General features: G+C 54.4%; 10 protein-coding genes across 10 annotated transcripts; 5 read left to right on the top strand and 5 right to left on the bottom strand.

Moving 5' to 3' along the window:
• On the top strand, positions 1-742 carry P152DRAFT_240933 (uncharacterized protein). The gene is made up of 2 exons (XM_033674626.1): positions 1-19; positions 80-742. Exon 2 carries the CDS (start codon positions 90-92, stop codon positions 498-500), a length of 411 nt encoding a protein of 136 aa, XP_033536614.1. The 5' UTR covers positions 1-19; positions 80-89; the 3' UTR covers positions 501-742.
• Positions 743-771: 29 nt separating this feature from the next.
• On the bottom strand, positions 772-3423 carry P152DRAFT_392371 (transketolase; the record flags this gene model as incomplete). The annotated part of the gene is made up of 6 exons (XM_033676145.1): positions 772-888; positions 944-2304; positions 2359-2653; positions 2717-2801; positions 3091-3233; positions 3370-3423. The coding sequence occupies 6 exons, from the start codon at positions 3421-3423 to the stop codon at positions 772-774; spliced, it is 2055 nt and encodes a 684-aa protein (XP_033536613.1).
• Positions 3424-3704: 281 nt separating this feature from the next.
• P152DRAFT_456019 (uncharacterized protein) lies at positions 3705-5464 on the bottom strand. Its single transcript, XM_033678910.1, has one exon. The coding sequence runs from the start codon at positions 5286-5288 to the stop codon at positions 4185-4187; it is 1104 nt and encodes a 367-aa protein (XP_033536612.1). The 5' UTR covers positions 5289-5464; the 3' UTR covers positions 3705-4184.
• Positions 5465-7660: 2196 nt separating this feature from the next.
• P152DRAFT_464875 (mitochondrial carrier protein) lies at positions 7661-8801 on the bottom strand (the record flags this gene model as incomplete). The annotated part of the gene is made up of 5 exons (XM_033680592.1): positions 7661-7753; positions 7809-8426; positions 8478-8607; positions 8658-8732; positions 8785-8801. 5 exons carry the CDS (start codon positions 8799-8801, stop codon positions 7661-7663), a joined length of 933 nt encoding a protein of 310 aa, XP_033536611.1.
• A 421-nt stretch (positions 8802-9222) lies between these two features.
• P152DRAFT_456017 (SSrecog-domain-containing protein) lies at positions 9223-11779 on the top strand. Its single transcript, XM_033678909.1, has 6 exons — positions 9223-9408; positions 9494-9716; positions 9762-10267; positions 10316-10918; positions 10975-11047; positions 11096-11779. Coding segments are annotated over exons 1-6 (1668 nt in total). The 5' UTR covers positions 9223-9406; the 3' UTR covers positions 11357-11779.
• A 212-nt stretch (positions 11780-11991) lies between these two features.
• On the top strand, positions 11992-13002 carry P152DRAFT_480091 (uncharacterized protein). Its single transcript, XM_033681746.1, has one exon. It carries the CDS (start codon positions 12032-12034, stop codon positions 12758-12760), a length of 729 nt encoding a protein of 242 aa, XP_033536609.1. The 5' UTR covers positions 11992-12031; the 3' UTR covers positions 12761-13002.
• A 229-nt stretch (positions 13003-13231) lies between these two features.
• P152DRAFT_480090 (epsilon subunit of F1F0-ATP synthase N-terminal domain-containing protein) lies at positions 13232-14107 on the top strand (the record flags this gene model as incomplete). The annotated part of the gene is made up of 6 exons (XM_033681745.1): positions 13232-13363; positions 13452-13474; positions 13528-13658; positions 13740-13828; positions 13883-13972; positions 14026-14107. The coding sequence occupies 6 exons, from the start codon at positions 13232-13234 to the stop codon at positions 14056-14058; spliced, it is 498 nt and encodes a 165-aa protein (XP_033536608.1). The 3' UTR covers positions 14059-14107.
• Positions 14108-14975: 868 nt separating this feature from the next.
• Positions 14976-16513, top strand: P152DRAFT_240728 (NAD(P)-binding protein). Its single transcript, XM_033674625.1, has one exon. The coding sequence runs from the start codon at positions 15230-15232 to the stop codon at positions 16262-16264; it is 1035 nt and encodes a 344-aa protein (XP_033536607.1). The 5' UTR covers positions 14976-15229; the 3' UTR covers positions 16265-16513.
• On the bottom strand, positions 16462-19076 carry P152DRAFT_240591 (HSP90-domain-containing protein). Its single transcript, XM_033674624.1, has 3 exons — positions 19003-19076; positions 18581-18877; positions 16462-18521 (listed from the first exon to the last, which is right to left on the bottom strand). The coding sequence occupies exons 2-3, from the start codon at positions 18842-18844 to the stop codon at positions 16659-16661; spliced, it is 2127 nt and encodes a 708-aa protein (XP_033536606.1). The 5' UTR covers positions 18845-18877; positions 19003-19076; the 3' UTR covers positions 16462-16658.
• Positions 19077-19381: 305 nt separating this feature from the next.
• On the bottom strand, positions 19382-22365 carry P152DRAFT_456015 (WD40 repeat-like protein). The gene is made up of 4 exons (XM_033678908.1): positions 21978-22365; positions 21879-21927; positions 20015-21807; positions 19382-19960 (listed from the first exon to the last, which is right to left on the bottom strand). The coding sequence occupies exons 1-4, from the start codon at positions 22087-22089 to the stop codon at positions 19452-19454; spliced, it is 2463 nt and encodes an 820-aa protein (XP_033536605.1). The 5' UTR covers positions 22090-22365; the 3' UTR covers positions 19382-19451.
• Between the last annotated feature and the right edge of the window lie 58 nt (positions 22366-22423).

Genomic DNA, 22423 nt, shown 5'->3' with positions numbered 1-22423 from the left:
CCCCCGTCGCCGATGGCTGGTACGTCCCCCCACCCCCCACATGAATCCCAACTAACGACGCCTCCTTTCCTGACTACAGGAACTCCTTCATGGGCGCCATCCGCACGCAAACCACCTCGCTCGCTGCCGCCCCCCGCGAGCTCGCCATCTGCCGCATCGCGATCCTCAACGGCGCGGACTACGAATACGGGCACCACTTCCCCCTCCTGACCGACGCGCTGCCGGACACCCCGAAGGAGACGCTCGAGGCCGTGCTGCGGCTAGACGCGTTCGTCGTGCCAGGGGAGGCCGAGCTGCCGGATGCGAAGCTGAGGGCGGTGTTTCGGTATACGGATGCGATGACGAAGAGCGTGGCGGTGCCGCAGGAGGTGTTCGAGGGGTTGCAGGGGCTGTGTGAGGAGCGGGAGGTGGTGGAAGTGACGGCGGTGGTGGCGGCATATAATTGCGTGAGTCGGTTTTTGGTGGCGTTGGGGGTGGGGGATGATGAGACGGATAAATAAAGGGCTGGGTGGGGGTGTGAGACGAAGTGCACGGGTTTATAGAGGGCCTACAGGAGCGAGGGATCGAGAACGAACATTTTGATTGTAACATATCAACTCTATTCACGTATGTTGATCGCCCGGAACGACCGGCGTATTAGTCGAGGGCATGGGAATTTCACCCTACGTCCTGCTGCAGCATTTTCCGATGAACAAATATCATTCATCCCCCTCGCCTTGGCGGCTACGCACAGTACCTGTATTTCGTCACAGCACCCAGCTAACGTCTATCTTATATCAGCTGCTGGAAAGCCCGGTCGACCGGAGAGCGGAGCGGCTTGACATCCTTGTAGAACTCAATAGTCGCAAGCGCACGCTTCGCGATACCCGCGGGCGTGAACTCGAATTTCTAGTCAAGTCAGTACATGGTAAGAGTCCCTCAGGTCGTCTATTCTGGAACATACCTCGTAAACCTGCTTGTACGGTCCACTGGCGCCGAACCGGTTCAGTCCGAACTGCTCGTGGCTGTACTTCTCCCAGCCCAGGGTGCTCATGACCTCGACGCTCAACGCCGGGATGCCGGCGCGGATGACGCTGATCTTGTACTCCTTCGGCTGCGCGTCGAAGATCTCCGTGCAGGGCATGGACACGACGCGGGACTTGACGCCCTTCTCGGCGAGGAACTTGACGGTCTCCATGCAGATGGACACCTCCGAGCCAGTGGAGACCAGGGTGATGGCGGCGTCTTTGTCCTCCTTGAGGACGTAACCGCCCTTGCTGGCACCTTCGATGGTCGAGTTCTCGAGATGCGGCAGGTTTTGGCGGGTCAGGGCGATGATGCTGGGGGTGCCCTTGCTGGTCAACGCCATGTAGTATGCGGCGCTGGTCTCGTTGCCGTCCGCCGGACGCCACACCATCATGTTGGGGAGGGCTCGGAAGTGAGCGAGCGTCTCGATGGGTTGATGGGTCGGGCCGTCCTCTCCCAGACCGATCGAGTCGTGGGTGGCGATGTAGATGACGCGGCGGTGGGAAAGAGCCGACAGACGGACGGCACCGGCGGCGTACGAAACGAAGTTCAGGAAAGTACCGGCAGCAGGGATGATGGTGCCGTATGCCGCCAGTCCATTCATCGCCGCGGCCATGGCATGCTCGCGCACACCGTACCGCAGATACCGACCGCTCCAGTCGCCCAGCTTGGTGCTTGGAGGCTGGAAGTCGACGGCGTTCTTCCACCGTGTGTTGTTCGATCCAGTCAAATCGGCTGAACCGGAGAGCAGCTCAGGGACGGTGTCGTGGATGGCTTCCAGGACCGCCTCGGAAAGCTTTCGGGACGCAACGGGGGCATCGCTGGGCTTGTAGACGGGGAGCTTGGTTTGCCATCCCTCCGGGAGGTCTCCGGTCAAGCGGCGTGCGAAATCGGTGTGGAGATCCTTGTGTTCCTGTCCGTACTTCGCGAACAACGCCTTCCACTCCTCTTCGGCGGCAGCACCCTCAGCAGCGTGCTTGTTATACCTGTCGTAGACCTCCTGGGGAACGACGAACATCTCGTCCGGATTGAACCCGAACTTCTGCTTCACCTGCTTAGCATCATCGGCCTTCAAGGGATTGCCGTGCACGCCACCAGTGCCCTCGAGCTTGGAGCCGAACCCAATCGTGGTCCTCAGCTTGATGACGGAAGGCTTGTCCGTGACTGCCTTGGCCTGGCGGATTGCCTCCTCGATACCCTGGTAATCAGTATCACCCTTCTCGACCGTCAGTGTGTGCCAGCCGTAGGCTTCAAATCGCTTCAGGACGTCCTCCGTGAAGGCGCAAGCAGTGTCGCCATCTGTCAAGGGTGGTCAGTACGCATACTGGAATCCTTGTGAACGAGACTACTAACCGATGGAGATGTGGTTGTCGTCATAGATGGCAATCAAGTTGCCCAGCTGCAAATGACCCGCCATGCTGGCAGCCTCGCTGGAAACACCCTCCATAGCACATCCATCGCCGAAGAAAACATAGGTGTGGTTGGTGATGAGATCGAAACCGGGCTTGTTGAACACGGCCGCGGTATGCTGTTGGGCAATGGCGAGGCCAACGGCGTTCCCGAAGCCTTGACCAAGGGGACCAGTGGTCACTTCAACACCCGGGGTGTCATGTGCCTCTGGATGGCCGGGAGTGATGCTGTCGACTTGCTATAATCTCATTAGACCCTTTTCTGTGGAAGGTTTCTCCGCTTAATCGCGCCCAGAACTTACTCGGAAGTTCTTCAAGTCGTTAATGCTGACACCATAGCCGAACAGGTGGAGCAGCGCATACTGAAGCATGCAGCCGTGACCGTTTCTGTGCGATATCTGTTAACGAAGCGGCTCACATCTCCAAAAATGCAAAGATAAGAGGTCACGATGATCGTCGCGAAGCTGCCTAGGCTCGCATGCGACCAATCAAGCCGCCATTGCAAAAGCAAAACCGACATGCGAAAGTGGAGCCGTTGTGAACGCCCGCGGAGATTCTGCAGCTTCAAAATGCGACGGAGACAGCTCCTCCGCGGTGGTCCCGCACGCTCCACCCGTCCTCCCAGCACCGGAGATGGATAGGAAATGGGGGAAAAGGAAATGGGGCCACAACGTACGAGAGAACGAAACGATCGCGGTTCACCCAGTCGGGATTTTTGGGGTTGAAGGTCATGAATTTGTTGAACAGGACGTGGGCCACCGGAGCCATGCCCATCGGGGCGCCCGGATGGCCTGAATTGGCCTGGAAGGTGGCATCGACCTGAACAAAGGCATCGCGGTTAGCAATTGAGGTTCGTCTCTACGATCAAACGAGGTGGACGGTGTGTGTAGAGCGAGATCGGGCAAAAATCACTTCGACCAGTGACGAAGGTGGGGGGATATGGGGGGTAACTCACGGCGAGGGTCCGGATGGTGTTGATGCAGAGCTCGTCAGTCTTGTCGTAACCCATGATTGCGGTGGTGATGGAGTACGTTTAAGTGAAGGAAGAGTGAGTAGGAGGAAGAGGTTTGGATGATAATGGTGGGAAGTAAATGGAAAGGTCCAGAGAGAAGGTAGAGGGGGGGAAGGGGGGGGGATATGAGGGGAGGGAAGCGGTGACGCAAATATCTCAGAAAAGCGACAGGGTCCTGGAAAAAACTCACGAGTGTTGAGTGTTGAGTATTTACAGGACTTTTGGGGGCAGATGGTGGCACTGGGGGGAGGAGGGGTGAGGCGAGCCCAATTTCATCCTGACGTGGGGTGAGATAATCATCCCATATTGGTCCTGATCATGGACCCCGATCATCTTGATCCAGTCGGAATATTACATCACATCACTAAGCACCTGCAGTTGCTTAGGAGCTTCTGAATCAGTCAATCCACCGCCAATTGTCAATTCGGCATCGAAAATCAGTCGGATCATTGGGGTCATGGGAACTGGCTGAATGCCAAAAGAGCTTCATGTTGTTTGTCTTGTCTATTCTTCCATTTCGTCCCGATGCTCCAAATAATGCGGCAATCAATCCAATCCTCTCTAGGCTAGGGACCTAGGGTATCTTCCGCGCCTAAAAACGAATGTTGACCAAGCCCGTCGCGTCGCTAGTGATACAATCCCTGTCCCCAGAAAATGACCGCCGGAGAAAGGCAGCGAAACAAAAGAAAATGCCCAGGCGCAAAAGGATGAATGCGTTCTACGTACTTATACAAGGCTATCGCAGCGGTACCCCACCTCTAAGTCACGCTCAAGTAGAGCTCGTCCCCACGTCGCGTCGGCGTCAATTTAGGCATCGGAGTCGTTGGGAATCCCGCCATTCCGGGCGGTGTTCGTGGCGATGGGCGTGCCGGGCCCGCTGGGGAGCGACCCGACGGCGCCGCCCACTGCTGTTCGGGCTCTGATCGACTGGATCGGCGGCCGGACGCTGCCTGTTGCGGCTTCTGGGTTTTATTACTGGCGTCGGCATTCCGAGGGGGAGTCCGGTATGGGGAGCCCAGGGTGCCGGCTCGGTGATGATATGGTGGTGAAGATTCCTGTCTGATTTCGAGTGTAATTGGCGGGGTTCTTGACGTGCCTGGATTTACGATCTGGAAGTCGGGCTCGTGCTTGGGTGATGGTCGTCCCCAGCTGGTCGGAGAGCCCGTCACGCCCTCCGTCTGGCCCTTGGGGCTCCGCGGTGATCGCGCCACGGCTTGGTTGGATGCCCGTGGGACGCGGGGATACCGTAGTCCGTGAATTGGGGACTCGGCACTGAGCGGCGACTCCTCCACGGGAGACAGCTTTTTGGTCGCGTCCTCTGGAGGCGTCGGATCGTCCGACTCGTTGGTGTCGATGGATGTCGCAGAGGCCGTTGAGTACCGATCGGTTTTTGGAAAGTCCCGGTTCGGGGTGGATGCGATGGATGGCTGCCCGCTTAGCGTCGAGTTGGCGGAACTGTGCTGTGCATCTTCAGGAATGGCATCCAGTGCATCCAATAGGATCGGAGTCACTTCTCCTGAAGTCGGCTTCTTGGGTGTCGACCTTGAAGGAGCCGAGAACTCTTCCGGTCGGGCCCCCGCTGGATCGATTTGGTTTAGAAGGATCCGGAGTGGCGGGTGCCGCTCGTATTGCTGTGGAATTCGAAGTGGAGGAGGCCGTAGGTCGCGACGTCGCCATTGAGAAGAGACAGTTGATGACACTGGCGACACCTCGTTTACCTCTGGCTGCGATCCTAATCCGTGTACTGATCGGTTGGGTGATCGGAGCTGCCTAGATTGTCGGGAGAAACGCCACGATGGGCTGTCCTCCTCAAACACGGTCTGAGTACTCTCCGGTCGATTCTGTCCGCTCTTGTACGGCATTAATGAGACGTAAGTTTGCGTAGGCCAGGTATTCTGAGATTCCGTCTCTCGGGGAATTTGCTGTTGGGGGCCATTGTCGCACACTGGCGTCAGAGCTGGAGGATGTGGAAATCCATAAAGCCCACTTTCGGAGGACGGCTGAGACAGCACAGCTCGGTTAGGAGGCTGTGGCATTTGCAGAATCGGAACACCGTTGATATTTCGTGCACCGTGTTGCTGAGCCATGTCGTTCAATGCACCAGGTACAGCTGCACTGGCAACTGTAGGCGCTGCCATATATGACTGCTCGTACGTGAACGGTCTCCTGATCAGATTGGCATCACTCTGCCTTTGCATAGGCTCCTCGCTATTGCTGGACATCCCAATCCCGACTCCTCCGTCTGTGTTGAGTGGGGTCTCATACGGGTAACTCGAATGCAAGCTATCGTTCCTTTCGGGGACTTGTGATGGACGTATTGCGGGTTTTCGAGGAGTGACTGCAGCTCTGGGAGGTTCAGTATGCATGCCTTTGCTTTCTGCTATTTTCCTCTTCTCTGCTTCTGATTCCGGGCTGATGGCAACGCCGATATCCTCGGGTTGAACCGCATAGTAGGCTGGCCAAGCTTGATTGGGTTTCTCGCTGCTCACCCCCTTGGATGGTTGGTTGGGAGCCATCGTCGTGATACCCACTCCTCCTAGCCCTCCACGAGGATCACGAGCATACCTTGCAACAGGAACATATTGCACGGCTAGTTGCTTTGGCCGCTCATCGGAGTGATATCTCGGCGAGGATTTTTCATCGAGTGCCTTGGATTCGGCTTTGCGTCTGCGGCAACAGGCAACGGCGATAACAATCGTGATGGACACAACTATGACCCCAACGCATGCTAAGGAGATCCCAATGATTTGGGCCGTCGACAGAGCTCCTGGTTCAGTAGCAGAGGTTTGAGATGCGGATAGAGTGGATTGCGATAGAGTGAGGGTGGAAGTACTTGAGGGGTCCGATGAAGGATTCTGTGAGGAGATCGACGAGGTCGATGGTGGAGGCATGGTAGGTGTTGGAGTCGGCTGAGTAGTGATTGTCAATGTCCCGTGAACTGGTACGACGGCGTTCCCTCGTCCTGTACATATATTATATACCAACGTGGCATTGGACATGTCCTCTGGACAAGCCGCTGTCATGCAGGCATATCCCCCTTCTCCTAGAGTGTAGCCGCCATTGCTATAATGTACGCAGAAGCAATCGATGTCTCCGGTCCCCGTGCAGCCAACACCTTGATATTCTCGCCGCAAAAAGTCGACCAGACATGGTCTCGCGCAGTCGGGCAGAATCGTCTCGAGTGACGGAGGAACTACAACGGTTGATTCTTGATCTTCTTGGGGCAAAGCGAATGCTATCGAGGCGGCTAGGAGGGTGATGCGTCCATACCCGGACAGATGCATCCTGTGTAGCTACGCAATGTTAGTATGCAAGCTCCGCCTTGATGACCGTACCGAAGGGACAAGCCAGCGGGTAGTAAGGCAGATATCCGACTTACATGAATGCATCAACTGTTATACAGATCGAACTGAAGGCCGTGAACAATCATGGATACAACGCAAATGTCGATCGCTCATAAAACGATTGGACTCGGAGAACAAGACAGGAAGGAAATGAAAAGTGTTACATCTAACGCCCATACAACTCATCGAGACTCACCATGGACGCGGAAGGCGCCCTTCACAGTTATGTAGACCCATATCACAGCGGTAATCCGGTAGGTACCGCGATGGGGAGAGCACGCGCCGTTATCCAAAAGGTAACCTGACAACCAAGCCTGGCTGTCGTCATTCACGGCCATTCCAATCAGCCTTACAAGAAGGGTTCCTGCAGGTTAGCGCCAGGCAAAAGGGGCAATAGCCAAAAGGATGCGAGAACGAAATCTAGCGAGAGGGATGGATGTTGGATGGGGGAAGCAGTGGATTGTAAACAATTGGATCGCAGCATCGCTCGGCGGTTAGCAGAACACGAACGTCTCCCTGGGAATGGCTCGCAGTGGTTTGTAGCCGCCCGCCTCAGGGAAAATCGGAATCGCTGTCCGTTCCAGCCCGCTGCGCCATGAAGCAGATTTGTTGCAGAAGTCATGAAAGGATCGGTCATGCGATCCTAGTTGAGAATAATTGGAATTGGGATGTCTCCTGAACGGATGAAGCCCAATCGTCCAACACCCAACAATCTACCACTCACGTGACTCTCCATCCGATACATACAAACAGATCCCAAAATGCTCCCAGGTCTAGAATCCGAACCATTCGCCGCATGCAATGCTGTTCCGGCTGAGCAAGGCTTCTAATAGAAACGGCCAACCAATGCCACGATCAAACTCAACGCACTATTCTCCAGACATCGTCGCTTACAGGTTCTCCTTCCTTCTGCTCGGTAATACTTGGTCCTCGAATTTTCTCATCAACTTGTTCGTCTGCTCGGCCAGAGTGAGGGTGAGGATCTATGTCACGTCAATCTTTGCCGTCCATCAACTTCTAATGGGTGAGGAAACGCACCGTATGTGGGAGAATCCGAGCCAAATGGGCGAAATATCCCTTGTACACCGCAAGCAATCCCTCGGTTTTGACCGTTCGGTATAAGCAGTCGAATGCACTCGAATACAGGTTTCCGGTCTGGTTGTACATCCTGCTCATCACGGTGTCGGGAGGATGCATGACGCAACACACCACGAAGCCGCTTGCGGTCGACGACGCCAGATGCAGGGGAGTTCCGTCTTGAACGCCGAAATGCTTCATCAACGTTCGCTTCGCTAGAAAATAAGTCGGTAACTGCACCGACGAACCAAAGCCGGTCCGGATCATCGCGGGACCCACGCCTCTGTACAATCCTTTAAAGCCCTCCGAGGAATAGATCTTTCCCAGTCCGTCCCAAGGACTTCGGTATTGATGTTGTGTTCCGACGGGGAGAAAGGGAGAATAGGATTGCAGGCGCGTCTTGACAAGGAAGAACGGCGAGCCTGCCATAGCTCCGAGGATGCCAGACGATGCGCCAGAGAAGATATTGACTCCAATGGACTGGACGGTCGGGTCTTTGTAGATGGCGCCGGCCACCGAGGCCCGAATAGGCTCGTAGAAACCAAGACGACAGCCATTCAAGGCGATTTGATAAATATACTATTTGGTTCCAGTCAACTCATGTTCCGCGCATCCCCGTCAAGTACTCACAGCACAACTGAGTCCGCGCAATAGTCCGCGTACGCCTTCATTCTTCACGATAACGCTATAGCCATGGAGCACGCCTTTGTATAATCGCTTCGCTTCTTGTTTCGATTGTAATTCTCCTTGGAGCTGTAGTCTGGAGGACGTCAGCGTCATCGCGCCGAATCATGTTGCGGAGGGCCGTACCGGATCTTCACGGTTTCGAAGCCATGGGTGACTGTGACCGCACCGCACGCAGCTATACCGCCTGCTACAAAAGCGCTATGCACTGGTTAACCATATGAAGACGTAGATGTTGCGACGCATTCCATACCCAGCAGTCGTAGACATGATAAGGATCGCGAACGGGTTGGAGCAGGACCGTAGCGGCGAATGCGGTGCGAGCAGCTCAAGATATCAATTGATCAGCGCATTTGCCAAGTAAAAGATCAAAAAGGAGTGTAGGGGCAGATTATATCACGAAATTCATACTAATCAAAAGGCAAGCAAGCTTATGGGAGACGACAGAATCCCCGAAATAGTATTCACTCCTCACTGAATAATCGGGGCATTAAGGATGGAGTCGTAAACGTCAGGGTCTGCCGCTATCGGCATGATTCGCTTATTGGCTCATCGGAGCCGGGATAACGCTAAATATCTTGTTGCCTGGGGCATGAAAATTCCCAGGCACCAAGGCAACGAGGCATTCAGATCTAATCTTATCTGATCAGCTCTTGTCACGTTCACTTCCATCGCCCTGCGCGTTTTCTCTCCATGGTGGAATCGAACGCGTTCGTATAAGCTCACTCTATCAATCCTACCAACCCCCACCATTGTGTCTCCTTCACTTCCATCTTTGCACGAGAGTCGGAACTATTTGAATCTTCGATTTTCAGACTATTCCGAGACCGTAACATAGCCGATAAGCAGCTCTACTGCTTTCCATCTCCGCAGGCATGTAAGTTTGCATGGCTCTATATCAAATCCCACCTTTCCAAGCGAAACCATCCGGATACAATGACACTGACACATTTGTGATGTAGGGAGAGCTTCGACGGGATCTACTTAGATCTCGCTAAACAACCAGGGAAATGCAGATTCGCTGACTCCGGTCTGGGTTGGAAGCCCGCCGCCGGCGGCGATACATTCACATTGCAAGCCGCTGATATCACCCAAGCTCAATGGAGCAAAGCGGCGCGCGGACACGAAGTGAAAGTGATCTCGAGGAATGGAGACGTCATTCAGCTCGATGGATTCCAGCAAGAGGTATGGAGCCCAGCACATGGATGGAGGCAAATACTAATTGTGTAGGACTTCGATCGCCTGAGCCGGCCATTCAAGCAATGGTACAGTATCAACCTCGAAAGTAAAGAACACGCGGTTCGAGGCTGGAACTGGGGCAAAGCGGAATTTGGAAAGGCCGAGCTAGCGTTCAACGTCCAAAGTCGACCCGCCTTCGAAATCCCATACACCGAAATATCGAACACCAACCTCGCGGGCAAGAATGAGGTCACGCTCGAATTCTCGCTTCCTGGAGATGGTGCCGAAACGAATGGTGACCTCGCCGGGGCCCGCGCAAAAGGCCAGAAAGCTGGCGGGGCGAGAGATCAACTGGTGGAAATGCGTTTTTACATTCCTGGAACCGCCCCGAAGGCGGAGACGAACGAAGACGAAGAAAAAGGCGACGAGGACGAAGAGATGGAGGAGCAAAATGCTGCCAATGTCTTCTACAATACCCTGATCGAGAAGGCGGAGATTGGGGAGATCTCGGGCGACAATTACGCCTCGTTCAAGGAGGTCTTGCATCTGACGCCAAGGTTAGTTATCTACTCAAAAGTTTGCGATACAGGTCTAACCGAGCCCAGAGGACGGTTCGACATCGACATGTACGAGAAAGACTTTAGATTACGCGGCAAGACGTACGATTACAAGATTCAGTACGAGTCGGTTAAGAAATTCCTCATGCTCCCGAAACCCGACGATGTCCATACCCTCATCACAATTGGTCTGGATCCCCCGATTCGCCAAGGCCAGACACGGTATCCTTTCCTTGTCATGCAGTTCAAACGGGACGAAGAAGTGACGTTGGATCTCAACATGACGGAGGAACAGCTCGCGAAATACGACGGAAAGCTGAGGGCCAACTACGAAGCTCCCATCTCCTCGGTTGTAGCCCAACTCTTCCGCGGCTTGGCTGGCAAGAAGATTGCCATGCCGTCGAAGGACTTTTTAAGCCATCACCAGCAATCTGGTGTCAAGTGCTCCATTAAAGCCAACGAGGGTCACCTCTTCTGCCTCGACAAGAGCTTCATGTTTGTTCCGAAGCCGGCCACCTACATCTCCTTCGATAATGTTGCCAACATCACCATGTCGAGAGTTGGCGGTGCGATCTCAGCTAGTAGGACGTTTGACATGAGTGTCACATTGAAGGGTGGGGCTGGTGAGCACCAGTTCAGCAACATCAATAGGTAAGGGCTATCTATTCTGTGATAGGAAATTCCCGTCTGCTGATATCTTCCAATAGGGAGGAACAAGGACCCTTGGAAGAGTTCTTCCGAGCGAAGAAGTTGAAGACCATCAACGAGATGGCGGAAGAGGTATGTTCCTTTCACCACCCAGGCTCCTGCGGTTCTAACACTACCTAGTCCGGCGCTCTCCTAGCTGCGGCACTGAAGGATCAGCTAGAAAGCAGCGACGATGATGCAGGGAACGGCGTCCGGGGAAGCGCCGATGAAGACGATGAGAGTATCGACGAAGACTTCCGTGACGATTCTGACTCCGACGTGGCCGAGGAGTACGACTCTGCGCATGAAAGTAGTGGGAGTGACGCGGAGATGGACGACGCCTCGGCCGGTGCGGAGTCAGATGCTGAGGAGAGGCCCAAGAAGAAGTCGAAGACGAAGTGATATATCAATGGTGCAGCTGCTTGAATTGGCGTTGGAGGCTTATGGAAAGATGGAACTGCGTACCGCGGTTGGGGTTTCGCCGTTGAGGTTTTGGTGGAAGCGTACACAGTGCGGATCCCATTCATGGCATGCAATTTGGCGGGTTGGGCCAATATATCTGAGATGCTCTAGACTACGTGCCATACTCGCTAAGTTGCATTCCCATGGATTGAGGATGTGCTGTCGGTGGCAGGCGGTAGCATTGCCTGCTCCGATTCTGGTTCCGTCAACACATTTGATGGTGGATATTCAGTAAAAAGATTCTAGTCCTGCCCAGTACCTTTTTGCTGGCTATTACGAAAGGGCTTCTTATTGTAAGTATAATGCCAGTTAATAGATACCGAGACAAGGCCGACTGAAAGCATTGTATTGGTTTAAACACAGATCTTTGTCTGAAGTACAAGCTAAAGTGTGATATCCGAACGATATGAGGCGTTTCCTAAACAATGCTTACTCGATTCGATCCTCTTGTCCGAACCATCTTAGAATGGTCTGAAACGGCCTAGAAAGCGCACCATAAGACTGCCACTGTGTTACAGCTCAACCTAAATATACTCTAGATAGGGATACACCATTGGAAATACTTCAATCAGTAACCGCCAACAACACTTCACATCACACCATACCTTCTACAACATGCCTCGAAACTGCAATTCAAAGCGACGAGCCCGCAATCGCCGGTCCCGAAAACCGAACAGGACGCAAAGAAACACGTGGCCGAGCGACACTAGCAATGCAGATATCGACAGCCATATGTCCGACTCGCCATACGGACATCATCGACCAGACGCTCCACTCCGTTCCCCCCTCAAAAACACAAAGTCCGACCACGGCGTCGGCAGCCTCCATAGCCTTAAGAAACCAAAACGCACCTCACTCAGCGGAACCCCCAGCGACCCGCACCGCCCGCCTCGCCACGTGCGACCCGGCTTCGACCCCGAAGCGGCGCGCATCGTGAACGACGCGCGGGTCGCCTTCCACGTCAGGCGGGAGCTCGGCGATCTGCTGGCGCATGCGTCAGCGGTGAAGGAGGCGACCGGGTCGGTTTTGCGGGAGGTGGCGTCCATCGAGTCGGCTGCCATGGCGCTCCAGGGAGGGTTGTTGTCGCTTACGGATATGATCGCGGCAAAGACGCCCACGATGGACTGGGAGCCGTGTGCCGTGAAAGAGTATATCGCCACGCACGAAATTCCGACGCCTGTATCAATGGGGGGCAATGGCGAGGGTGAAGAACAGACAAAGGCGCAAGGACTTCCCGAAACAATGCATCACGGGGACTTGCGGGAAGAAATGCAACACGAAGAACAGCCACAGGAAAAGAACATTGCTCCGTCCGTCAACAGCGACAGCGATTTCATATTATGAGCACACGATGAAAAGTTCAAGATTACCACGGAGGTGTTGATGGGATAGGTCTCAACTCATGACTGTAGACTAACTGGATGATATGTAGAGGTGATACTTTCGGGGGCAACGGGGATTCACTTGGAGTTGTGCAGACAGAACGAAAAATGTGCCATTTGTAGCAATATGCGAATTTATTGTCTTATATCATACGCAGGGCAACCGGGTTTCAATGTCTGTTACTATATTGAAGCTGGAATTTGTACATCGAGATGATAAAAGCAGACTAAATCCAAACTGTTTCGTTCATTTGGATATGTCGTTGATGTGGCTACTGTGGCTGTGTAGTCTCAAAATATCCACGTGACTTGCCAAGCCCTCTCATCGTGAAGCTTCGGAAGTTCTTCGAAATCGTCGAAGCCGTCACTCCCTCTTTACCCAGCTACCAATTGCCATCCCAATCTTTTCCATCTCTCATTCTCGCTCATCAGAATGAGTTCCTTCCGAGTCGCTCGAACGGCGCTGCGGCTGCGCCCGTCGGCCTTCCGCCCGATGGTCCAGCGAAGGACCTATGCGGATGTTGCGTCGGACAAGATCCAACTCTCTCTGGCATTGCCGCATCAGGTATGACTCTCTCTCGATCCGATTTCCCGGGCATGCGATTTTGCGATTGCAGTGAAGGTCTTGTAAACTAACGTGATGCTTCCCGTAGTCCATTTACAAATCCACCGATGTGTACGATCGCATACCCATCCCTACCCGAGCCTTTCCCTGACAATATATTCTAGTGTGCAAGTGAACTTGCCGGCTGAGACTGGAGAGATGGGTATCCTCGCAAGCCACGTTCCTTCAATTGAGCAACTGAAGCCTGGCCTTGTCGAAGTCATCGAGGAACAAGGTGGCAGCAAGCAGTTCTTCGGTAAGCGCTTTGGACCCTTTGCATTGCCTAGGATCCGTCCCTAGAGGGCGTTAATGGACATTAACATCTTACCTCCTCTAGTCTCCGGTGGATTTGCTGTCGTTCAACCCGGCTCGCTGTTGAGCATCAATGCTGTCGAAGGGTTCCCCCTCGAGGATTTCAGTGTCGAGGTATGCCCTATGTGATCAACAAAGATTCCTTAACCATGCTAATGGAAAGCAAAGGCTGTGAGGAACCAGATCGCCGAGTCACAGAAGGTTGCCGGCGGCAGTGGAAGCGAGCAGGATATCGCGGAGGCCAAAATCGAACTTGAGGTATGTTGAATGCGATGATCCACCAACCGCCCACTTGCTAACAGCTCTTGCAGGTCTTGGAGAGCCTTCAAGCTGCGCTCAAGTAATCTGTATATAGATTTCATCCCCCTGTTGTTTTTGAACTAGCAACTGTACCAATACAGCTACTCATCCGCTGCTCCTGAGTCCATCTTCATCAATTACCCTGTGGCCGGGTAATCCGTTATCCCCGTTGCGCTCCCATCCCATACGAGCATCATATCATTCCTCCGGAAACCTGGGTTCAACCTCTTCAGTTGAAGCATGCCACGGCCTGCCGTATCAACTGCATTTGCTTGTGACTAAACCTTCTCCCCTTCTCCCACATTATCCCACCTTAAGGGTTCCCCCTTTGCCTGACATTATCATCTTCCTGGCCAGCCGACCTTGCTCTCGCATCCCCGAAGCTACCACATATTCCCCATCGGATTCGGCCAGCACCGGGTGATCTGCCGCGAGTTCATCTTCAAGCCATTCCTCCGCCCCGGGTGACGACCCAACTTTTCTTCCTCAGCTTCTTAAGTCTCCTCTGAGGAGTGGATGAAATTGAGAATCCTAAAATGTTCCTCCAGCGACCTGAAACTCCTAATGGATAGCCTCTTCAGCCCGGCCTCCCTCCGATATCGAGTCGCTCATATCATGCTCCTTTTATCTTGGTGGAGGCGTCTGATAGACTCAGGCGTGAGACAAGTGTTGATGATTATTGCTCGTGAAACATGCTCGGTGTTTTGACAAGAAAACAATGTTTTCTGGGCGCTCTCTTCAAAGGAGTTGCAGATACTCTTGCTACGGCCAATACTTCAATTTAGGTAGTGTCGCGGCTGATAATTCTGTGGGGATTTCGAGACTTAGAGCCATACAGGCCGGTTTGAAACACCACAATTGATTCTTCCTCTACAGACGCTCCATACTGTCAGTACCAACAACACCAAGGTCTTGCATGAACCTTCACAGCGGATACAGCTTGTTGTCCAGTCAGATGTAGGAAATAGCAGTTTTGATGATACAATCAGTTGAGCAGCCCTACCAGTTGCCCTATGACGATCTCCCGTAATACGAGCGTCATCAAGATTGTACATCAACACCCCAACGGTTCTGTGCTCACACCGTCATACTAATGTCATAGGCCACTTCCATTTCCCAGCGTCACACCGGAAGGCATGCGAGATATAAGATGGCCGTTGCGAGGTCCACATCCTGCCGCTCCACCAGCGCATCGTTCCCAAGTCATCATCCACCATGGACACGATCGCCAGAAAAGTTGCCGAAAACTTCGGCGGTGAAAGCAATCACCTCGTCCCCGAAGCCAACCAATTCTCCCTCGACCAAGTCCCCAACCTAACCGGCAAGGTCGCCGTCGTGACCGGCGGCTCCGAAGGCATCGGCTACGGCTGCGCGCACACGCTCCTCGCGCACGACATCTCCAAACTCTTCCTCCTCTCGATGAGCTCCGACGTCAAGGACCGCGGCATTGCCGCGCTGCGCGACGACCTCGGCGATGCCGCCATCCAGAAGATCGTGTGGAAGCAGTGCGACCTGGCGGACTGGACGCAGACGGGGACGACGGCGCTGGAGATCGCGCGGGAGACGGACCGGCTGGACATCCTCATTAACAACGCGGGGCGCGGGGTCATGTCGCGGCAGCTAGCGCCGACCAACGGCGTCGAGCTGACCATGGCGACGAACCACGTCGGCCACGCCGTGCTAACGTCGCATCTCCTCCCGCTGCTGAAGAAGACCGCGGAAGCGGGGAACGTCGTGCGCGTCGTTAACCTATCGTCCAACGTGCACGAGTCGGCGCCGCCGGAGACGCAGTTCGCGTCGGTCGCCGAGCTGAACGAGGACTACAACCCGAACAAGCTCTACGGGCGCTCAAAGCTCGCGACGCTTCTGGACGCGAAATACCTCGCGACGCACCTTTCCGCGACGCATCCGCGGATCCTTGTGAACGCGACGCACCCCGGGTTCGTGGACACGCGGCAGTCGACGGAGCATATCCTAGAGGCGTACCCGATCGCGGGCCACCTGATGAAGGAGGGGATCGCGCCGTTCAAGAAGGACGTGTTCGAGGGGTGCGTGAGCACGATGTTCGCGGCGACGGTGACGGAGGGGACGGGGCAGTATATTTGTCCGCCGGCGATCGTGGAGAAAGGGGGGGAGAAGGCGAATGATTTGCAGTTAGCGGAGCGGTTGATGAGGTTGACGAGGGAGGTGGTGGAGGAGAAGACGAGGGGGGAGAGTAGGGAGAAGGGATGCCCTTTTAAAGATTATTGAGCTCGTGGGCATCGATGCCGCATCGTGATGACTGCGGCTATCCAATTCTCACCTTCTAGAGTCCGGGGAAAGGGCAATGGTCACGATCACAAATTAAACAAAGATGTTTCAATTTTGAATGACATCTTCCATTGAAACGCTATCTAATGTATCGCCATTCGGGAAACTCGAAACTTTTTACGTTCATCCGGCCATCAAGCATGAAAAGGGCGACTACCACCAATCCTAGACTCCTGCCGTTCCATCCACCATGAGAAAACATGCCATGTGTGTAGGATTGATTAGTCGTGTCGCGGGCATCAGAACCGAGAAGTGAAAGGGGCAAAAGCGAACATCCTCAGAAAGCGTCCGATCCGAGGGGCGCGGGGGTATGTAGCCATGGACCGCGTCCAACTTAGTCAACCTCCTCCATCGCGCTCTCGGTGGCGCCCTCGGCGGTGGCACCCTCGGCGGTCTCAGCGGCCGCCTCCTCCTCAGTCTCGACATCCTCGTCGACGTTCAGGCCCAGGCTGACCAGCTTGTTGACACGCTGGGCGAAGCCGACGGGCTCCTCGATGGTGAATCCGGAGACGAGGAGGGAAGTCTCGAACAGCAGCTGGGTGATGCTCTTGACGGTGCGATCATCCTCGCCATCGGAAGTGATCTTGTTCTTGAGCTCCTTGATGATCGGGGACTTGGGGGAGATCTCGAAGGTCTTCTTAGAGCTCATGTAGGAGCTCATGGAGGTGTCGCGGAGAGCTTGCGCCTTCATGATACGCTCCATGTTGGCAGACCAACCGAACTGGCCAGTACGGATGGCGCACGGCGAGGAAGCGGCCAGGCTGTGGGAGACGATGACCTTCTCGACCTTGTCACCAAGGATGTTCTTGATGGCCTTGGTGGTGTCCTCGTACTCCTTGATTTCCTCCTCACGGGCCTTCTTCTCCTCCTCGGTCTCCTCGAGCTCGAAGTCCTTGGTGATGTCGACCAGCTTCTTGCCGTCGAACTCCTTGAGCTGGGTGAAGGCATACTCATCGATAGGGTCGACAAGGAAGAGGACTTCGAAGCCCTTCTCCCTCAGGCTGTCAAGGAAGGGGGATTTCTGGACCGCCTTGAGCGACTCGCCGGTGATGTAGTACATCTGCTTCTGGTGCTCCGGCATGCGGGTGACGTAGTCGGTGAGCGATGTGGTCTCCTCGCCGGACTTGGTGGAGTTGAATCGGAGGAGCTTAGCAAGAGCCTGGCGGTTCTGAGAGTCCTCGTGAATTCCGAGCTTGATGTTCTTGCCGAAGGCAGTGTAGAACTTGTCGAACTGCTCACGATCCTCAGCGATCTCGTTGAAGAGCTCGAGGGTCTTCTTGACGATGTTCTTGCGGATGACCTTCATGATCTTGTTCTGCTGAAGGGTCTCACGAGACAGGTTGAGGGGAAGATCCTCGGAGTCAACGACACCCTTGACGAAGCTGAGCCACTCAGGGATGAGGTCGGTGGCATCATCGGTAATGAAGACACGGCGAACGTAGAGCTTGATGTTGGTCTTCGTCTTCTTGGCCTCGAAGAGATCGAAGGGAGCGCGCTTCGGGACGAACAGGATGGCGCGGAACTCAAGCTGGCCCTCAACGGAGAAATGCTTGACACCGAGGTGGTCCTCCCAGTCGTTGGAGAGCGACTTGTAGAAGCTCGCGTACTCCTCCTGAGAGATGTCCTGCGGGTTTCGGGTCCAGATGGGCTTGGTCTTGTTGAGCTCCTCTTCCTCGATCTTGGACTCCTTGATCTTCTTAGTCTTCGGGGCCTTCTCCTTGCCCTCTTCCTCCTCATCAACCTCCTCGACCTTGGGCTTCTTCTCCTCATCTTCCTCAACCTCTTTCTCCTCAGCATCCTCATCAGGAACCTCCTTCTCGGTCTCCTTCAGGACGTGCAGGTAGATAGGGTATGAGATGAACTCGGAGTGCTTCTTGACAACCTCCTTGATGCGGCTCTCGCCAAGGTAGTCCATTTGCTCATCCTTCAGGTGAAGGATGATGGAAGTACCACGGCCGATCTGCTCGCCCTCAGTGTCGGGGGTGATGGTGAAGGTGCCACCAGCGCTGGACTCCCAGACGTACTGCTCGTCATCGTTGTGCTTGGAGACGACGGTGACCTTATCGGCAACAAGGTAGGCGGAGTAGAAACCGACACCGAATTGACCGATCATGGACACATCAGCACCGGCGCTCAAGGCTTCCATGAATTGCTTGGTGCCAGAGCGGGCGATGGTACCCAGGTTGTTGACGAGATCCTGAAGTGAGTTAGTAGGTGGGACACCAAAAGTGAAAATAGGGATGGGGCAAAACTTACAGCCTTGGTCATACCAATACCGGTATCACGGATGGTGAGGGTCTTTGCCTCCGCATTTGGAATGATATCGATGCGGAGGTCTTTACCGGAGTCGAGTTGGCTAGGGTCGGAGAGGGACTGGTAGCGAATCTTGTCCAAGGCATCGGAGCAATTGGAGATCAGTTCTCGCAAAAAGATTTCCTTGTTGGAGTAGACGGTGTTGATGATGAGGCCCAAGAGCTGAGAGATCTCAGCCTGGAACTCGAACGACTCGCCGGATGACATGTTGGCGGTGGAGTGTTTGAGGGACTAGGTGGCCTTGATGGGTGTCAGTGTGAGTCCGAGTTGACTTTGTGAGTGAGAGAGATCGTTGCCTAGCAACCTTGTGCGGCGCTGGAAAGGCTGATCGCAAGAAGTGAAGAGGGATAGGGATGATTACTGACCTGGTAATGAAGGATTCTATTGAATATGTAGAGGAAGAAGCAGGATGGGGTATCTCGTCACAAAGATGTGTAAGGAGCAGAGAGTGAGAATGAGAGAGTTGAGGGAGTTGAAGATAAATGTTTGTGTGGAAACGGGGAGGATAGAAAAAGGTCGAGAGGATGAAGTTTTAGAAGCTTCCAGTTCACCCGCTGCGTTGCTTGCGGCGCCGCTGGTGGAGGCTGGACCCCTGTCGCTGCCGTGGAAAAGCATAGAATCGTCTGTGCACTTGGGGTCACGTGGACCCTCAGCTGTAGCCTCGACAACAATCAGATCACGTGAATCGCCTCTCAATTCACAGCGACATCGAGGAAACATCTGGTCAACATCTGGCCTGTAGATAAATTGGATATGAGTTTATTTCATTGGATAGACGACGGGCTAGGTAGTTGGGTAATGGCTGCCTCACCCCTCACATCGGCCTACACTGCTCATCTCCACCCTGAAGATGCTGCGCCAGGAGCGCCGCCACCGCATGCCCTGTGTAGACCCGATGCGCAGCCCCATCGCTCTCGTTCGCCGCGATGATCTGATACTCCTCGGCCATGCGCTGCATCGACGACAACCCATCTAGCGCCGTGAACTCCATATCCTCCGGCTCGTCGTCCACGAGCACCGCCGGCTCCAAATTGGGACCTCGGTCACTCCCTGACAATGAGGCCGTCGAGGGAGAACGGGACCTATTGGAAGGTCCGGTCGCTCCTGTGCTGCTTGGTCCTCCGTAGGTTGATTCCTCTGGGCTCGATTCTCGCAGACGAACTGCGGCTCGTCCCCCAAGACGGATGGAACTATGCTCCTCGGGATCCGACGCCGAGACACCCAGTGCCATTCTCGCCGCATGTCGTGCGCGAGCGTCCGCGCTGAAGATCTTAATGGTGTTATCGATCCCCGAGGTGGCGATCATCGGCTCGTAAGGGTGGCCTGCGATCCGAGTCAATCATGCGCTCCACAGGGCCGAAGCGGGCCGGGACTTACCTTGGACGACGTTGACGACCTCGCCATCGCCTTCGAGGATGTTGACGAGCCGCGCTGTCTGGCGGTCCCAGATGAAGAAGTTGCCGTCATCGCTTCCGCTCACCACGTACTCGTCGTTGAGGCCGTAGAAATTGACATCTTTCACGGTTTGGGTGTTGCAATGCCCTTTATACGTTCGCATGTGCGGCAAACATGGTACGTTCTGGTTGACCTTTCGCTTCGATTTCATGTGCAGGACTCGAGCGGGGAATCCCAACATCTGCGGGCCATATTCGTCGGACGAGGTGTCCTCTGAGTCTTCTTCTGATCCACTGTTATCCTCGTCGTCCTCATCGCCCTCTTCGTAATCGTTATGGTCTTCTTCGTCCTCCTCCTCCTCGTCTTCATCTTCCTCATTTTGAGCCTCATCCTCGCCACCACCTCCAGTCCCATGCCCCCCCTGATGTGACCGATGAACGCCCAAAACACTTTGCTCCAAGAACCGTTCAATCTCCTCCTCTTCGCTGTCTTCTGCCACGCTCGTCGAAGTGATCGCGTTCAGCAAGTCCGATACGCCGGAAGTTTGAACATTCTGAGATGGTCCTTGTGTTCTGCGAGATGCCGAAGTCGGTGCCTGTGGAGTTGAATCGCCGTTCTCTTGCTGCTCGTGGTCCTGGCCCTCCGATGCCGAGGCAGACCCGTGGTCAGGCCGGATCGCAACGCTGGCGGGTCCCTGATTATCCGTGCTGGAGCCGTCATCGGTCCTCGGATGTGACCCAGACCGTCCATCGCTACCACTCTGGGACGCGTTTTCACCTCCCGGTCGCTTGCGTTTCAGGCTCGGTGAGGATTTGACTCGGCCTTGGCTTCTCTGACTACCCTCTGCCTCCTGCGAGTCCTCCTTAACATCTCGGGCATCAGGCGTGCGGACGATGTCAAACGAGTAAATGTTATCATTCGACCAACTCGCGATGACCTCGTTGGGATGCGCGTCGCTGATTTTACAAGCGGTGATATGGTCCGAGTTACGAGGCCCGACCGACGTCTTTCTATTCCGAGCTAGTCTTCGCACGCACTGAGTTGCTTCGGCCATATCCTCATCGTCTTTGTCTCCCGTGGTGCTGGACGAAGGGGCTGGGGAGCCTCGCTCATCGAACTTGTTGCGTCCGAGCATTCGTCGGTCGTGGATAAAGCAGTGGGGATGCGTGCCGCCGAGAGCAATGTAGTGAGGCTGCGAAGGCGAGCAGGAGATGGTATTGAGATCGATTTGGTACCGTCCATAGGAAATGAGCGGAGGCGGGATGGATGGGTCGTTCACGTTCCGATAGTCGCGTTTTGGATAAGCGGATTCAGGGGATCGGATATCCCACTGGCGCACCTCTCCATCTTCGGAGCACGTAAGGAAGAAATATGGCGAGGATTCGGTCACGATCCGCTTGACACGATCGTAATGTGATCTGAAGACCTTGGCGCTGGTATCTCCAGCGCTCAGATATGACACCCCATTTTGAAGCACATGTGGTCTACCCCGTCTCCGAGGGTTCGAGGGGCCGAAGGGCAATGTAGTGGATGATCTCGACGTGCTGTTATATTCCACATCGAAGATACGAACCTCGTGGTCTCCAGCTGCTGTGACGATGACGCGATCGTTGGTGTACGGCATGAACTTGACCGAGAAGATGTTCTGTTCATGTCCAGTAAGGATTGCGGTGGTGTATGAGAACTGAGAGTCGGAGGCGTGTGGGAGGTAGGTATGGATGTTCACATAGGTGTCGTCTGAGCCAGAGGCAAGCAGTCTCCCGGACTTCGACCAGCTGCAGATATGTTCAGTTTGGTGTGCTCCAAGACGAATATGTTAGAGATATGTAGCCACGATGGCACTCACCTTAGTGCATTGATGCAGCCACTATGTCCATTTAGCTCATTGACGATGTCTATGATAAAATCAGTCCTGTTGGCATTCGTCATGATGGGACGGGCATACCTAGATCGTCCACCCAAGAAGAATCGCCATAGAGACCCCGAACTGTCGAAGCTCGATTCTTCTCCGCGGCGATCTCTCGCTTCAAGAGCTTGTTAGCAAGAGAGAAGCCCATGATGGATGAGGACGGTTAGTTCAAGTCCATAGTAGTCCACCAAGGTGATGGCAATGGAAAGTGGTGATATACGACTGCAGAGGAGCGATCAGTCGTTGATGCGGCGTCAAAGAGTCGAGTCAAACTGTTGACTTTCAGATGAGGTGTATATGCCCCGCAAGCGACTTCTCACTCCATACGGCAACCAACGCAAAAATACTGTTTCCAATTCAATATGAAGCTGCGGTCCACGGCTCGCAAGGCACAACTCTTAGAGTCTAATGTACATTATGGAACATGGAAGTAGTTACATAGTAGAGAGCGGAAGCGCCCGCAGAGGGCAGAAATGGGCGGG

This window comes from Eremomyces bilateralis (genome assembly GCF_010015585.1).
Source record: "Eremomyces bilateralis CBS 781.70 unplaced genomic scaffold P152scaffold_4, whole genome shotgun sequence".
Lineage (NCBI taxonomy): Eukaryota > Fungi > Ascomycota > Dothideomycetes > Eremomycetales > Eremomycetaceae > Eremomyces > Eremomyces bilateralis.
Note: the sequence above shows the minus strand (reverse complement) of the source record. Positions and strands in the feature narration are given on the sequence as shown.

What these genes read in the sequence shown, in the direction of transcription:
- P152DRAFT_240933 (XM_033674626.1), top strand. Translation starts at nt 90, where the DNA reads ATGGGCGCCATCCGCACGCAAACCACCTCGCTCGCTGCCGCCCCCCGC.
- P152DRAFT_456019 (XM_033678910.1), bottom strand. Translation starts at nt 5,288, where the DNA reads ATGCCGTACAAGAGCGGACAGAATCGACCGGAGAGTACTCAGACCGTG.
- P152DRAFT_456017 (XM_033678909.1), top strand. An exon ending in TCGATGGATTCCAGCAAGAG is followed by an intron (nt 9,717 to 9,761) that starts GTATGGAGCCCA and finishes CTAATTGTGTAG; the next exon opens with GACTTCGATCGCCTGAGCCG. An exon ending in CAGTTCAGCAACATCAATAG is followed by an intron (nt 10,919 to 10,974) that starts GTAAGGGCTATC and finishes ATCTTCCAATAG; the next exon opens with GGAGGAACAAGGACCCTTGG.
- P152DRAFT_480091 (XM_033681746.1), top strand. Translation starts at nt 12,032, where the DNA reads ATGCCTCGAAACTGCAATTCAAAGCGACGAGCCCGCAATCGCCGGTCC.
- P152DRAFT_240728 (XM_033674625.1), top strand. Translation starts at nt 15,230, where the DNA reads ATGGACACGATCGCCAGAAAAGTTGCCGAAAACTTCGGCGGTGAAAGC.
- P152DRAFT_240591 (XM_033674624.1), bottom strand. Translation starts at nt 18,844, where the DNA reads ATGTCATCCGGCGAGTCGTTCGAGTTCCAGGCTGAGATCTCTCAGCTC. An exon ending in GTATTGGTATGACCAAGGCT is followed by an intron (nt 18,522 to 18,580) that starts GTAAGTTTTGCC and finishes AACTCACTTCAG; the next exon opens with GATCTCGTCAACAACCTGGG.
- P152DRAFT_456015 (XM_033678908.1), bottom strand. Translation starts at nt 22,089, where the DNA reads ATGGGCTTCTCTCTTGCTAACAAGCTCTTGAAGCGAGAGATCGCCGCG. An exon ending in GGCTGCATCAATGCACTAAG is followed by an intron (nt 21,808 to 21,878) that starts GTGAGTGCCATC and finishes ACATATCTGCAG; the next exon opens with CTGGTCGAAGTCCGGGAGAC. An exon ending in GGTCGTCAACGTCGTCCAAG is followed by an intron (nt 19,961 to 20,014) that starts GTAAGTCCCGGC and finishes CTCGGATCGCAG; the next exon opens with GCCACCCTTACGAGCCGATG.